We start from the raw sequence: 16,430 nt of genomic DNA on the forward strand, positions 1-16,430 counted from the left end.
GCTCAGGAAGTTGTGTTTCCTTGCAGTTACTGTGTGTAACACCAACACCAATTACCTGGCTTATCACAATTTAGAATCAACCAGCTTTGTTCCAAACAACATGGAAATTCATTAATAAACAAAGCCAATGATGTTATCACAATATGTATCCTCTTATAAATCTAATGGCCTGAAAAAAAGAACATTAGCACATGATGGATTTGTTTCTAAACGTTACAATTTTGGTATTTAATTGTCTTCTTTTTTAAATGACTTTTTTGTATTTCCCTACACAGGTAAAAACTTTGATATGTTGAGGATTTGTGGTCTTGCATTCATTCTTGTTATAATTAACTCTAAAAAATCGTATAATACAACTTAAGAATGATAAAAAATACACAAATTTAGTTATAACAACACGAAGAAAAAGAAATAAGATAGTAATTTTAAATTGAAAATAGTATGTTAGTAAGAACAAAACATATTACATGATAGCTGTAGAATAAATTTAAATGAAACTCATATCAACTTATTTTATTAAGCTCTAAGATATGTTCAATTCTAGATTCAGTGAGCTGCTAAATCACTATTAAAGCAGAAGATTATTATAATTCAAGCATCTTCTAGATGCCATCTCTTATAATAGTAGTGGTTTAGAAACATTTTCATTTAGTCACTTTCTATCTTTTATACAAGAGGCTATTTGGTACTCAGTAGGATCAAGTCTGCAGTGCAACTCAGCAATATTTATATTCCATTTATTTAAATTATATTCATCTGAGCACTATGGAATATCAAGCGTTAAACCAACATCAAGCACTTTGCCAACTGCACATTAGGCAGAATACCTGTTACATTTGAGTAAATGTTCAATGTTTTTACCATCTTTTTAAACACCAATAAAGTAATCTACTTTCCTCCATCATAAAATAATGAAAAGGCAGTTTCCTGATATTAGTAGCTGAAGCGTCATCATTATTTGAAGAAGGTCCTCTACTTCTTCTAGCAGTCCAAATGCACATGCATACTGATAAATGCAATGTCAGTAAATAAATTTAACAGTAGAACACTTTTACATGAAGAATATGTATTGCAATTTGCGCTAAGAAATAAAATCTATTATGCCCATGAGTTATATTGCCGTAATGCTGTATATTGACAAGGATGTTAAGATAAGTGGCCTTTAAAGATAGCTCAGATAGTTTCTAGAATGAGAATGTCCAGCACATAAATAGTGTTAGTCGTTCTGTGTAAATCTGATGTTACCTGAAAAGTAAGGAATGTTAAGTTGTAATATTTTGCTTCATGAATCAGCCCGTTTAGTTAAAAATGTAGGATCCAGTAGAACCGACAGTCCAGTGTTTATTAACAGCAAGTACACACTCCTTGTATGTGATAATTAATAAATATTGTATAATTTGTTTTTTACTTTTACTTTGTTTCGAAAATCTTTCTTTATGAGACTCACCCTTCCACGTTAGCTCAACAAAAAAAATAGGTTTCGATACCAGAGGTCCAACAATACAGATAGTCCATTGTTTAGCTTTGTGCCTTAAAATAAATTATAAAACTCAGTTATCCTACTATTCGTTGGTAAAAGAGTAGCCCAAGAGTTGGCAGTGGGTGGTGATGACTAGCTACTTTCTATCTCGTCTTACACTGCTAAAATAGGGACGGCTAGCGCAGATAGCCCTCGAGTAGCTTTCGCGAAATTCAAAACAAACAATAAATCTCAGTTATTAAGATATCCGGTTTTATTCCATTATAAATATTCTGATATTAAAATGTTTGGTATTGTGTGGACCTAGCCCACAACTCCAAGTTCAGCTTCCGTGTTCAATTATTCTCCGCTTACTTATTTAAAACATTGGTGTATATTATGAATGTGTACTATCAGTGTATCCGAATTCCACAACATAGTACGCGAACTATCGCTTCTTCCTAAATGCGGCTTAAAATATTGTTAACAGCGAGGTACTAAACTGATAAAAAATGATTTATGTGCTTTACAAGCAGCAGAATACCAAAAACATACTTAATTCGTTACACTGATTAACCCGTCACACCAAACATGCTCGCCCTTTCAGCCGTGGGGGCGTTATAATATATGGTCAATCCCATTATTCGTTGGTAAAAGAGTAGCCCAAGAGTTGGTGGCAGGTGGTGATGACTAGTTGCCTTCCCTCTAGTCTTACGCTGTTAAATTAGGGACGACTAGCGCAGATAGCTCTCGAGATAGCTTTACGCAAATTTAAAAACAAAGAATTATACTGATTTCTAGGTTGATTTTTTCATTTTGTTAAAGTACATAGCTTGCGTAATCGAACTTAACAGTAATTATAAATATTCATTTTAAAAATATACTAATTTTACAATACTTTATATAGTTTGTTTGTAATTAAGCATAAAGCTACCCAATAAGCTACCTGGGCTCTGCTCCCCACGGGTATCGAAACCCGGTTTCTAGCCTTTTTAGTCCTGAGACATTCCGCTGTGCCACTGAAGGCACTTTGTATAGGAAATGCGCATAATTTATATGTAAGGATGAAATAACCTCTATTCTTATGATTTGATAACAGTTATGATGTTATAATAACGAGAACAAGCCGTGTATTATGTGTGTCCTTACAAAATGCATGAAGACCGTGTATGTAAATAAATATTTTGTCCACATTAACTGAAATAACATGTCATTGTTTAATTTAACTGATATATATTTATAAGTATTTTGACAATTATAATATTCAATTATTTATATATTCTTCTTGATTCATATATTAATCTCAGTTTGAAAGCGTCCTCTATTGAAAAACACTAATTACATGATTGTCACATGATAATGCCTTTTAGTGTTATGACGTTATTTTACTTATCAAACATCCCGTGGTTTTGTTACGCAATTTTCCATTTTATCCATTAGTCATATACATAACGAAATAGAGGAAAAATAACGTAGTTAAACGTTTAAGTAAACTCGTACTTACAGTTCACAAACAAGTTTCAAGTTAATAAAAGGTAACATTCTTATTTATTTCATTTACAGAAATTTTACTTTCAGTTTTATCTCAATGCCAATCTGTAATGTGTAATTATAACTTATACGTCGAATAATAAGTGACATGTTGGCATTGTCATTTGAAATTGGATAGTCTTGATTCTTCTAACTTCTAGTTCTAACACTTAGTAAGAGTAAAGCAATATTTCATGTTTTAGCCTTATTCAAGTTATTCCTATTGCTGCTATTACAACTTAAAAACAGAAACAAACAAACTACCCACCCACCTCCAAAAAATGGAGTCTTTCAAGCTACACAACTTTTTTCACTCACTGTCTATGGTAACTGGTATTAATTTTCGTACTTTAATTATTATAATTAATTTTGTTTTGTTTTTAAGTAATTGATATCTTTTGAAACTGAAGGTTACCATTTGCACATCTACAAAACACTTTTTTTTAGTGAAAAGATACCTTGCCACAATTTTTGTTTAATATTATCGGGACATTCTTATGTGGAAAACGCATTACTAATGTTGACTGAATACCACGATGTTGTCTGCCATTATATTTGTTTTTACCATATATAATAATACCCTACTGATCTTCTACAAATTAAATAAATTGCTAAGTAAAGAAAAGTTGTTTTAGTATTGCAAACAAGCATAATGTTATTATTTAAAACGTATTTGCAGTTAGAAACAAATAAATAGTTAGCCAGTTTATTTTTTTGTACATTGAGCAGGAAATACATAATATTTAAATTAAGAGATTTAAGTCATAAGAATATTTTGTAACTGCCTGTCGTACTAACTAAACAATAAACTCAACTAAAGCTGTATATTAAGAAGTTAAAACACTAATTCTAAGCAAGGTATCAAACATTAACAAAATACCTTTTATTAAGCCTTCAGAAGTCTCCATTCCTGTAACTTCTTTATTTCAATCTGTGTGTGTGTTTATATAATTTCTTTGTCTATGGAAACTACTTGTACCTCATTATGACAAAATCTTCTCTAAACGTTGGACATTTGTTTTAGTGAAGTTTTCTTTTCTGCTCATTCAACCCATCTCTAAATTGTGTACTTGCCTCTCTGTATCAAGTTACCTTGTATCTTCTCATTAAAGAAAATTAATATAGCTTTTAAACAGATATAAAATTCAACACAAATTAGTAGTTCCATGACAGAGGGCTTTAATCACCAAATATTAATTCTTTATAGAACTACATAAAAGTTTCATTGTTGATGTAAAACACATTGAATTTGGTTTTAAACCAAATTTTTTATTGTTGTTGGTTTATTTTCTTGAAAAAATACTTCTATTGAAGCTCATTTCTAGCATTTGAAAGAAGGCTTCCATTGCAAACTATTTTCTCTCATCACCAGTTCTAGATAATTTTTTATTGCTTATTATTTTTGAGTTCATGAACCCTAAAACTGAAATGCAGAAAGCAGTTCTATTGTACATTTTGAATTTTAACTTTGGTGATGACATATTTTCATCCATTTTGTCTGTAATTCTGTTACTAGAAAGTCACGTTTTCTGGTGGGCTAACTGTTGGTTGGAATTAAAATCTGTTCGAAATTATTTTAGTAGCTTTATCCAGTAAGTTGTTAAATCACTCATATTTAGTGGGTCTTCTCTGATCTTGTAGAAATTCTGGTAACAGAATTAAATGGGGTTTTCTTTTGCTCTATAAGCTTACTGCAGTAGAATCTACTTCACAGTTTTGGCATCAGAGGCAAGAGTTGATAATTAAGGCATTGTTTAACTTCAGTATAAGTAATAGAGGGCAGCAATAGTTTCCTGTTTCCAGAAGGTTCCATATTGTGCTCCTTAAGTATTTGCATAAGTGTGCACAACAACTTTCCATAAGGTGAGTAGACATATCAAGTAAATATTCAATAGAACTATATAGAAATGTTTTATTGCTAAATTATTGTACAGCTAGACTTTGGTGAAAATTTTCTCCAAAAAACAAAACAAAACCTGGAATGAGATTTAGTCTTCATACTGGGCTTACAATCAGGTTGCTCATCACTGAATGTGCCCAGAAGCAGAGGAGAACACCTTTAAGGATGAAGCTTCTGAGTATTAGAAACACAACAAATATGCACTTGCATCTTCTTCAGGTCCATCCTACAACATTGGGATTTAACCCTTAAACAGTTTCAGAAAATAGTTGTTTTTTTGATGGTCCCTGAAGTTAACAGTACTTTCTTCTCTCAAGCATCACAATGTTAAACAGAAATATAGAGTGGAACTTCTTTGCCATTTCTTGTGGCAAAGGTTCAGTAGATGGCATTGGAAGAACCACAAAAGATTAGTCTCCTCAAAAGTGATGAATTGCAAAGCAGAAGTAACAACATCCAATGAATTTGCTGAGGTTGCTTCCAAGAAATAGTAAAATATTCAGATAAAACAAAGTTTAGATTGAGTCAGAAATTAAAAAGCTGTAAGATGGTTGAAATGAGAGCTCTAACACAAAACAGGTACAGTCACTGTGGTTGCATCATTTGTCATGTGTGCAGCACCATACAAGTTCTACTTACACAAGGCACCACTTCAAAGGTGTATATGCTGATGAAAATAATGATTACATTGATGATTATGAAGAAGTTACACAATGAAAAGGGATGTTACAGTTGACCTTGACAACAAACCAGAAACCTTTCCTAATAATCTTAACATGAAGTGGGTGGTTTTCAGGTACTCTGTCTAGAGAAATGTCAAGTCTTTGAAAAATGTGACAACAAAGTCACTATTATTTTCTTGAATAAAGGTAAAAAGAGCAAGTTTGTGTGGTCTGACAGTGATGATAAATTCTCGTGACAGGTCCTGTATAATCAAGTTATTTGGTGAACCACAAATGGATGTTTGAAAATTGTCTTTTCAGATGGATTTAAGTGGTCCGAAATGTGTGTGTGTGTGTGTGTGTATATATATATATATATTTGTGGTCTTTTATATGTCATACTTACTACTAGGCTTAAAGTAGCATCAGAATAGCAAAATAGAGTTCTGAGTACATAGGTGTAAGAATGAGTATTTTTAGGTGGTATTTGTATTATTCATGTATATGTTCAGACATTACTGAACTACACTTGCTAAGTTTATACAAATTGTATATTGGGAACAAGCTTCCTTCCATGAATTAGCCACCATCCATGACCCCTTGTAATGGCAGCCATCAGCTTTACTTGGTTATAGAATTCAGATTTGTTAGAAACCAATTTTAAAATTTTCTGTGTAGTTCTATTATCAAAATAAATTCAATCATAATTTCATCCTGTTTTAGGTTTTTTTGATGAATACAACTGTTTATTGTAGGGAAGGGTTTGTACTTCTATATTCTACCCAAGTTATTTTTCAAGGCATAAAAGGAACTTCAGCATTTTCAACTGAATTCTAAAAAACTATTGTGGATTGTAATTTTATTATTGTTAAATTGCCTAAGCACATTTACAGTTGAAAAAACATTTGCAGAAACGAGAAAAACGTTAACCTTATGTATATGTAATATCATACAATGGGCTAATTCTTGCTCTGTTCAATGAATCATGGATCTCAAAATGTTTAACACACACAATCGATTTTGGTGTTTGATATTTGTTTTCTGTTGATTATTAAATATATTTTTCACATGTGCTTTGAAAAAGTTTCATTTCCAGCAATGAAGAAAGTATTCAACTAACTTGCACTAGATTTTAGAGTGATAATGTTTACTGAGTATTTAAAAAAGAAAGTCTGAAAATGTTCCAAAATGTTTGTTTTGAGTTTTTACAGATTTTATACTGTGTGTATAAGATAAGCAAAACTTCTTCCTAGATTATTGCATCTGAAGATAGGTTTTCTTCTAGCTTTTCATATAGTTTCAATACACATTTTTAAGGTAACTTTGTGTTAACTCTAAATACTTGAATAATTTTAACTAAAAGTACTTTAATTTATATTTTATTATGTTCTGATATTCGTATTAAATTAATTTGTAAAAAAACTAATTTTAATTTCTGCACAACTACAAAAAGTGTTTTGCTTGTAAACAAAACTTGCTGATGTTCAGTAATTTTTTTATTCATTTCCCACATAATTATTTTAAGATCTTATCACCCTTTAAACATGTCCATTTCTGGTTCTTTAATAAAAGGTTTTCTTAATTTTTGTACAGGCCTTTACTGAAATCTACAGAAATTCTCTTTGGTGGAAAATGTCTTAATTTGGAGATTTATTAGTAGTATTTATACAGTTTATAAATGGGTTGAATGGGCAAAAAAGTCTTGAATGTTTAACACTGTAGCAAATATACAATGTGTGAAGAAAATGTTATAGGGTACTAACAGTTGATTTAAGACAACTATGTATACATTACAAAGCAGAAAAGTAACAATTACTGAAGATTGGTTAAGGTATAATAATGATAAAATTGATGTTTGATTCTTTGTTTGAAATTAAGATCATTTTTATTTTTAGTAAATGTGCTATGGGTTTCTTGAGTTGTAATATTTATAAATGAGTTTTTTTCTCTTATGTTAAACAAATGAAATTTCCTCCAATTAAACAAGCTTACTGTTTAATGAATAAGGTAGGTGATTATAAAACATTGTGATGACTTAGATCTTTAGTGAATATTGTTTTTATAGTTATCCTATTCAAATAACATACAAATAGTTTAACTGGCTACTTAGTTATCTATAATTGTAATTTTGACATTTTCAATGAAAATATTATTAGTCGTATTAGAAGATTAAACCATGCTTTAATTACTTTATCAGTTCATTTCATGTACTTAATATCAGAGTGAGATTACTGCATATTTGAAAAACAAAGATAGTTGGTTTGTGGTATTTTATATTTATAGAAGGAATATCATATGAAATCAGTGTTTGATGCAGTGGTTGAAAGTGTTAAGGTGTAGGGGGTGCTGTGTGTTTAATGTATTGAGTGCATAGTTGATTAATGAGAAGTCAGATATCATAATTGCCCAGCTTTAGTGCTAAAAACCATTGAGCAAGATCAGACCAATATATGGTGGAAGTTATGCATTTGTACATCAAACCAGAAGGTGTTGCAATATCCTCACCACCCTCAGTTTTCACACCCTTAACACATTGGTTCCCAAGCCTATTTTGGCACTATTTTACAATTACTCTTTTTAGGAATCATGTATTTGTAGCTGGCTCTTTAAAAAGAAGAGAGCATGACTCACCAGTGGGTCATGTGGGTCTTACTGGAAAACTGTTGCAACCCATGGGTGGGTTGTGTAGAAGCCAGTGTGTTTAATAATCTTTAAACAATTTTCAAACTTTTACTATATGAAATGTTAATTATAAATATTTCTTTAAAAAACTCCAAGATAAATTCTGTGTATTTGTATAAGGCTAAGATACCTAGGGCAAATTAAAATGTGCTTACTTCTTTGGTAAACAGTCAGAAGTCAGATAAGTTTCACTGTAAAAAAAAAAAGTTAAACATATTTGTGTGTCTTCTTATGAGGTAAAATGATGTTTTCAAAAGACTAAAAGCAAAATAGTGTAAAATACACAAAACAATGTTTGTTAGCTACATTAATGAAAAACTAAATATTAGGAACAAGACTAAAGTAGCTTGACACTTGTTTACAGCTTAGGACTGACGTGGACTCTTGAAAATGTGAAAAGTAGTTTCATAGTCTTTGTACTAATATTTTGTTCCTTTTCTTTTACTTTCTTAATCAAAAACAAAAATTAGTGTAAGACCATGACAATTGATAGTTAAGAATCATTGGAAAAAATTGTCTGTGTGGGACTATATTAATAATTAGAATGCCTAACGTCACTTAAATCTACAATATACAGGTATTTGTTACTATATGGTAAAAGTTGGATAACTTATCCATGTTAAACTTCCTTTTATAGTTTAATATACATGTAAGATTAATACTTAAAATTTTAAATTCAATATACTTAAACAACTAGGATATATTTTTGAATGCTAACTTGTCTCCATATTAGATGATTTGAAGTTTAAGATTTATACACATTTTGTTAATAGCTACAAATCATTAGTTACACACTTTTTGTTTTGTTTTTTTCTTGGAGCATCTTTTTGTTTGTTTTTTTCTCTTACAATTAAAAACAATTCCTATTATTTACCTAAGCTATACATTCAATGTACATGTAAAAATAAAATTTATTTTAGGTATAAATTGAGGTAACTGTTCTGGTGTGGTTGCATATTTAAATGGTTAATTAGGAGGTTTCTTTCATTAGTAAAATAGTATTAATGAAGTTGAGATATGCAGTGGATACTTAAACTTTACTGTAGCTATTGTATATGAAAATCTTTGTGATTACTATAGTGTGCAGTCTTCAGATATTATCATTACTGTTTTAACTTTGAAAGCAATATTAAGTTATATAATTTTAAATAATCGTTCATGACATTCTAATGTTTTTGACTGCTGGCCAGTCTTATACAGAGATGTTGCTGAAACAAGTATGATGCTACTATAGCATGCAACTACACAGATACCATCCTAATCAATATTTTAACTTTTGTTTATTTGCAATTGCTATTTGTTATTAAAAATGTTTTTTTTTTAACTACTTAAATACAAAATGCCATTATGCAATGTTTTAGGGGCAAATCAACCTGAAATGAAGTAAGCTCTAACAATCAAAATCTAGTACAGTTATAACCTAAATTTAAGGCACTCCTTTAAAATACAACTTGTTTGCTGAACAAAAACATGGATACATGTAAATAATTTATAAAGAATGCATGTTTTAGTGAATCATTAAATCAGTGGTGACTGTGTATACCGCATGCTATATTGTAAATATCTTTGTAGACTACACTATAGTATTACTCATTTTCCAAACCTGCATATATGTCCAGTTGCTCTGGTACCATCACTTTGTTGGATACAGATTTCCTAATAACATATGCTAACATCCAGAATGTAATTTACATAAAAAAATGATTTATTTTGATATTTTTTATTTATTCTCTACAGCAAGTGTTGTGATAAGTAAAAACACAAGTATGTAAACTGTTGGTACTGAAAAGTACAAAGATAAGTCAGTGATTTGAAGATTAACAAGAGAAACAAATATAAGGAACTTCTTGTGTAAAACTCCATTTGTTTTGTTACTTTCAGAAAAACGAATCATGTCACTATATCCGTCATTAGAGGATATGAAAGCAGATCACATGTTGAAGGCCCAAGCTCAGTCTGTGCAACATGTGGAAAGGGGTCAAGAAGCTCTTCCTTATCCTGTTCAACCATCTTCAGTCTCAGCTCCAATAGATAAGTACTCTTCTCTCTACCCTACCTTAGATGAGTACATGGGGCTCTCCCTGAATCCAGAAGCTATAGCAGAATATATGCCACATGCTGTTGATATTCTTCCACCAGGACAAGTGGCTACACCAAATGCTTCTTCACAGATGGTAGCACCCATATCTGGATCATCTCTTGGTTTGAAGAGAGCCCAAATAACTCATGGAATTCGAGAAGTAACCTTGTGTAAAGATAAAAATGGAAAAATTGGTTTACGTCTCCATTCAGTCAATAAGGGAGTATTTGTTGCTCTGGTTAATGCTGGTACTCCAGCTTCCCTGGCTGGTCTACGATTTGGTGACCAGATTTTGATGATTAATGATGAAGTTGTGGCAGGCTATAATATGGACAAAGTTCATGGCTTACTGAAAAAAATCTCCACCAGAGAAGATAACTATGGCTGTTCGAGATAGGCCTTTTGAACGTACAATTACTGTCCACAAAGATAGTACAGGTCATGTTGGATTTGCTTTTAAGAATGGGAAAATAATTGCTATTGTCAAAGATTCCTCTGCTGCTCGCAATGGTCTTCTTACAGAGCACCACCTGCTGGAAGTCAATGGTCAGAATGTTGTTGGGCTGAAGGATTCTGAAATTACCCGAATTATTGAAGGAGGTGGAAATGTGATTACTGTAACCATCATGCCTTCCTATATTTATGATCACATCATGAAGAGTATGGCTAGTGGTCTTAAGAAGCTTATGGATCACACTATTCCAGACGTGTAAGAGATATTGAGTAGAAAGTTACCACATTGAATGGAAATAAGATGAATGCTTCAAACCTTTGCCACATGTTCTCATAATTCCTTTGTAATTGACAAATATGATTTTAAATTTGTGATTGGTAAGTGAATTTTATTTAATGAAGTGGATATTTCTAACATTTTGAAATAGTTATATTTTCTGCTTTGAGCCTGAAAATGAATAATTTACTTATTACTATTTAAAAAGAAATAAGTTTTTTTTATAGTTCAGTGTCTTGGAATTGAACATTTGATACTTTCTGTTGTATTTAATGTGCTAAAGTGCAGTTTGAGTAGTTTTTTTTTCTTTTTAAAGGTGTAGGGTATAAATATATTTCAAGGTTTACATAAATTACCGTAAATAGTTACATCAGTTTAAACTGTGAAGCATGGGCAAAATTGTTTAATGATGTAAGTGCATCCATATACTGTTTGTTACAGATGTTTTGAAAAATTTGATACTTTCTTTACTTAAACGTTATGCACATTAAAAATAATAATAGTTAAATGTACCCAATCTTGCATAGTCTATTGATGCTTAGTATGACTATTATATGGAAATTCTGTTAAACTTAACAGGAGCTTGATTTTATGTAATATATATGTGTATGTTATAGGGTAATATGTTATTGTTTTCCAGTTAAGTTTTATTAAAATACATTATATATAACCTAGAAGACATGTTTTTGTTTTTAATGCATTATAAATACACTTGTGCATGTACTGATTTTTGTATTTAATATCCTAAAATTCTAAAAAAGCAATTAGTGTTTACCCTGTAATAGTTTACATGCTTGTTGTAATTTAAATAAAACTTTTCTTGCTTTAAATGTGTCTCCATACAGATTAATATCAAATCAAAACCCAACATGGCACAATATTCTGATATTCAAGTCTTCTCTGTTTTACTTTTTCCATAAGTGTGTAAAGGACATTTTTAACAACACTGAAGTTAATATTAGAACAGGAGGGGAGGGGAAGTAACAATTTTATTCCTCTGTATTTTTACCTTAGATTCACTTAAAGAATTTCTTTTTATTTTTGATTATATTTAGCACAGTACAGCCTTTTTTTTGCACAGTTATAAACATTTATCCTGATCTTCATTTTTAAACTGGATTAGAAAACAAAATTACTTTGCATGATTTACTTCATTTAAAATGTTTATCATGAATTTAGTACTTGTATTACAGGCTTTATCATAACATTTCCTGTGAAGCTTGGCCTACACCGAGTAAAACTCAATTTGTTATTCTGTAGTATTGGAACTTTCTATCTAGAAATTTTTATTTCAAAAGTCATTTGTTATTAAAGTGTTTATGAATGTTAAGTGATCCTTAACTGCATTGTTTTCCACACACAGTTTATGACAATTCTTCATTATTTGACAACTTAAAAATGGTAACATAAGTAGAACAAAAGGTAGAGAATGAATTTCTAAAAATCAGTTTTGTTATAATATTTTAATAGTTTGTATTAATATTGCTGTAACAGAGAATAAAACATAATCACACCAGTTTTTCAATTTATTAATTCTTAAGATTTGTTTTGCAGCATGGTAAGTTTAACCATTGTTGTCTCCTTTTATCATAGTTTATAACTTTGTCACAAGGTGGCGCCAAATATACTAAAATGTTTAGCCACAACCTTCAACTTTTCAAAATATTCATAGAAAATGTAATGAGCTTTAATATTCTTCTTTCAAATAAGTTTCTTTACAGGGAAAAGTTGTTCATTAAGAAATCGAATTCCCTAGGTTGTAAACGCTAAATTGTTTCAATTTTAAAGTGCATTGTCTTTTATTTGTTTTATAGAATTGCCTTGCTAAAGATACAAATGCACTAAGAACAGATCCGTTTTTCAAAGAATGGATTTTTGTGTGTAGTGTGATGCGGTGTTGATAGAAAAATCAAGATTACTTAAATATTGTTTGTGTTTATTAAATATAATGTTTTCGTCACGTTTGCGGAATCCTCATCTTTTACGTTCACCTTCATCGTCTCTTGAAGAATAAACGATTACTTTTAGAAAATCTTTTAAAGTTTTTCACATGAAGGCTTTAGGAATTTATTGAATCGGTTATTTTATCATTGTTTCACAACATGAAACTTTAAATAGCTTTGATATTGAAAGAGTACGTAGTAAAGTAAAATTACTATGAATTATGCTAATTCTCAATTGAATACAAATATATATATATATATATATCTTAGAGAATGAACCGCATTCGAAATAAGGGGAAAAATAAAAAAAACTTGTAAATCCAAATTAAATGTTATCCTTTGTAGTATAACTAATTGTCACCTTAGGCTGTTATAAAACATTGTTTGTGTACAAGTTTTCTGTTCAACTTGCGACGAATTTATAAATTGAAATCATATACTATTTTTGGTAACTTTTTTTTTATAGTGGTAAGTTCAAGAATTTTTAACGCTAATACGCGGGTTTCGAATCTAGCTGTGGACAAAGCACAGATATCCCATTTATACAACTTTGCACGTATGAGAAAGAGAGGAAGGAGAGTTATGCTAATTTGTGATAATGTTTTGTTTTTTCCAAAGAAAAATCAGAATTTTACAGATGAACAAAATAATACCTCTTTCCATACGCATTTCTGTGATAAGAAATTCTTTGTTTGAAAATTTAGGCTAATGTTAATTTAATTTTGTATCTGCGATTGAATTATAGCAACTATGTAGGAATGAATGGTGGTAAACGCCGTAAGGCTAAGCTTGTCATTTCATGGAAAGCTACAAGAGGCCTATTTGCGCCAGCCGTCCTTAACTTAGCAATGTAAGACTAGAGGGAAGGCAACTAGTCATCATCACCAACCGCTAACTCTTAGGCTACTCTTTTACCAACGAATAGTGGGATTTACCGTAATTCATAACACCCTCGTGGCTGAAAGTGCCAGCATGTCTGTTGGGATGAGGATTCGAATCCTTGACTCTCAGATTGCGAGTCAAGCGCCCTAATCGCCTGGCCATGTCGGGTCTCAAAACGCAGACAGGGGCGAATTCAAAAGCATTTGTATCCGGTAGCAAATATTCTTTATTGAAACTGTCCTATAGTTTTAGTCTAACATAATTTAAGTACAAAAGTCAGTTTAATAGTACATATTTGTTTGACTGCATTGAATATTTATCTCATGTAAGTGGCAGAGTGTATTAAATCATTTGTAAAGTAAGTGGACTTACATAAGTTATCACCTATAAATACTTCAAATGTTACGTATACGTTTTTTAATATAATTCATATGTGTGCAGTCACGTTTCAAGAAATAATTCAGGTTGTCCTCGAATATGATTTTTTTTTTGTGTGTGATGGCTCTGTTATACTTTTTTTACAGTATAATTCGATACATACCACTAAGTCCAAATACTTCAACAAACGGTGTTTGAAATGAGACGGCATGTCATCCCGTTCCTTTTCAGAAAGGCCTCGAACAATCTACTATCGTTTGGTAGACTGTAAGCTTCTCAGAAGGAGAAGGTTTAATAAACAATGCAATAAATATTTACGGCAACAAGGAAATGGGGAGAGAAACTACACTTTTTTTTTTTTCTTAAAATATAAGACGGAAGCAGGAACGAGACAAAGTAGGACATGGAAGGAGGAAATGAACCCTCTCTCTACGTGACCGACTAAGTAATTATCAGAGTTTCCATACTGTAACTTGTAACAAAATTCTTCTGTTTATACTCAATTTTATTCTTTTACTGCCCTTTGAACCGTGTCTAACAAATAATACTCCCACAGAAGCTGTATATCATTAGGTAAATATGCAGTGTGATCTATTTGTAGGTAAAGGCTAGAAAACAATTTTTTTTTTGAAAAATAAAACGAATTTTGGAGAAAAGGATGTAGGTGGATGAATGATGTGACAGGCTCAAACAAATGACATAAACCTTTGGATTGTTTTAAATATCAATTTTACACTAACATGAAAACATACTCTTCATACTCGGCTTTCAGTGACTTCTTGCATGATGAATTTCCCAAAGCAGCCTTAGTCACACCGAATACTGCAACAGCCTTAATTCTGAAGACGGTGTCACAAATCTTGAGTCGACAGAGCCTCTACCAGGTGACGTTGGTTCATGTGCTTCTACCTATCTTCGCGATGTAACTTCTGTCATATCATCAGAAAAAAATTCTCAAAAGACAACTTCATGTTACATATCCACAGAAAAAAAACAAAAGGTAGTTACTACCTCTAATACACATCTTGGCTAAAACATCCTGGAACTGGGAAGTTGTTTACTAGAAATTCAAAGCTTCCAGCAAGTACAAAAGAGACTGATGCAATGTTTTGTGATGACAAATTTGAATGCTCACATGAAAAGTTATTACCATAAAGTAGCTAAATGGGAAGAATAGTGTTGAATGCAAAAGTAACTTGTAAACAGCGTCTTTAACTCGTGGTTTAACTTGCAGTGTCGTCAATAAACTCACCTTATCTATACATTAATTTCCGAGTCGATCAGTAGCAGCAAAGACTGCAAGAGCTTTCGAAATTAATGATTAAATGTGAAAAAGTTTAAAGAAGCTCATTTTTTCCCTCCAAAGAGCCACCAAGAATTTGTGGAAGGTATTGTTTAGTGTGACAGACGAGTTGCCCAAGAAAACTGGCAACATATTTCCACTATAATGACAACATTGGTAGGACCGAAATCGACAGTCTTTATAATGTCAGTGTCAAATATTTACGAGGAAAAACAGTACTACGTTTTCTCCACTGACGAACACCAAAACTGGGTCATAAATATTTTTTGTGTTGCCCTAGAATCAGCTAGCTTAAACACACTAGGGAAACAGAACTTCATTAAAATCTTTACCAAGATGTCACAGATGTTACAAGAATCAATTGTGAGTAGAAGGACAGTTTGTGGACCATAAGGGAATACGTGAGCAGACAGCTCAAATGCTGAGCTGGCACTGCTCCTGGAACTCTGCGTTTAATGCTAAGATCCAGTTTAGCTTGGCAGATAGTGAGTTAAACAGTTATGGATGCTAGTCATACTTTCCAACAGATTGTGGCCCGGCATGGCCAAGCGTGTTAAAGCATGCGACTCGTAATCTGAGAGTCGCGGGTTCGCATCCCCGTCGCGCCAAACATGCTCGCCCTTTCAGCCGTGGGGGTGTTATAATGTGACGGTCAATTCCACTATTCGTTGGTAAAAGAGTAGCCAAAGAGTTGGCGGTGGGTGATGATGACTAGCTGCCTTCCCAGTGAATTTAACTTCACTCTTTTTAATGCCGTTTTGCTTTATTAGTATAACTCGTCCTGTTCTTTCGGGAATCTGAATCTAGTGTATTTCTTCGTTTCCTCTTAAACACTGACAACCTTGAATTGTTGGCGTATATGGTTAATGCATCTCTGTCTT

The 16,430-nt window shown here is 31.7% G+C and overlaps 1 protein-coding gene across 1 annotated transcript; it reads left to right on the forward strand.

The window, feature by feature from the left end:
• The first annotated feature begins 2,838 nt into the window (after positions 1 to 2,838).
• LOC143230930 (syntenin-1-like) lies at positions 2,839 to 11,413 on the forward strand. Its single transcript, XM_076465257.1, is given in 3 exon segments — positions 2,839 to 2,994; positions 10,115 to 10,665; positions 10,667 to 11,413. Coding segments are annotated over 2 exon segments (900 nt in total). The 5' UTR covers positions 2,839 to 2,994; positions 10,115 to 10,125; the 3' UTR covers positions 11,027 to 11,413.
• Positions 11,414 to 16,430: the final 5,017 nt, after the last annotated feature.

The sequence above is a fragment of the Tachypleus tridentatus genome, chromosome 10, assembly GCF_004210375.1.
Source record: "Tachypleus tridentatus isolate NWPU-2018 chromosome 10, ASM421037v1, whole genome shotgun sequence".
Classification (NCBI taxonomy): Eukaryota; Metazoa; Arthropoda; class Merostomata; order Xiphosura; family Limulidae; genus Tachypleus; species Tachypleus tridentatus.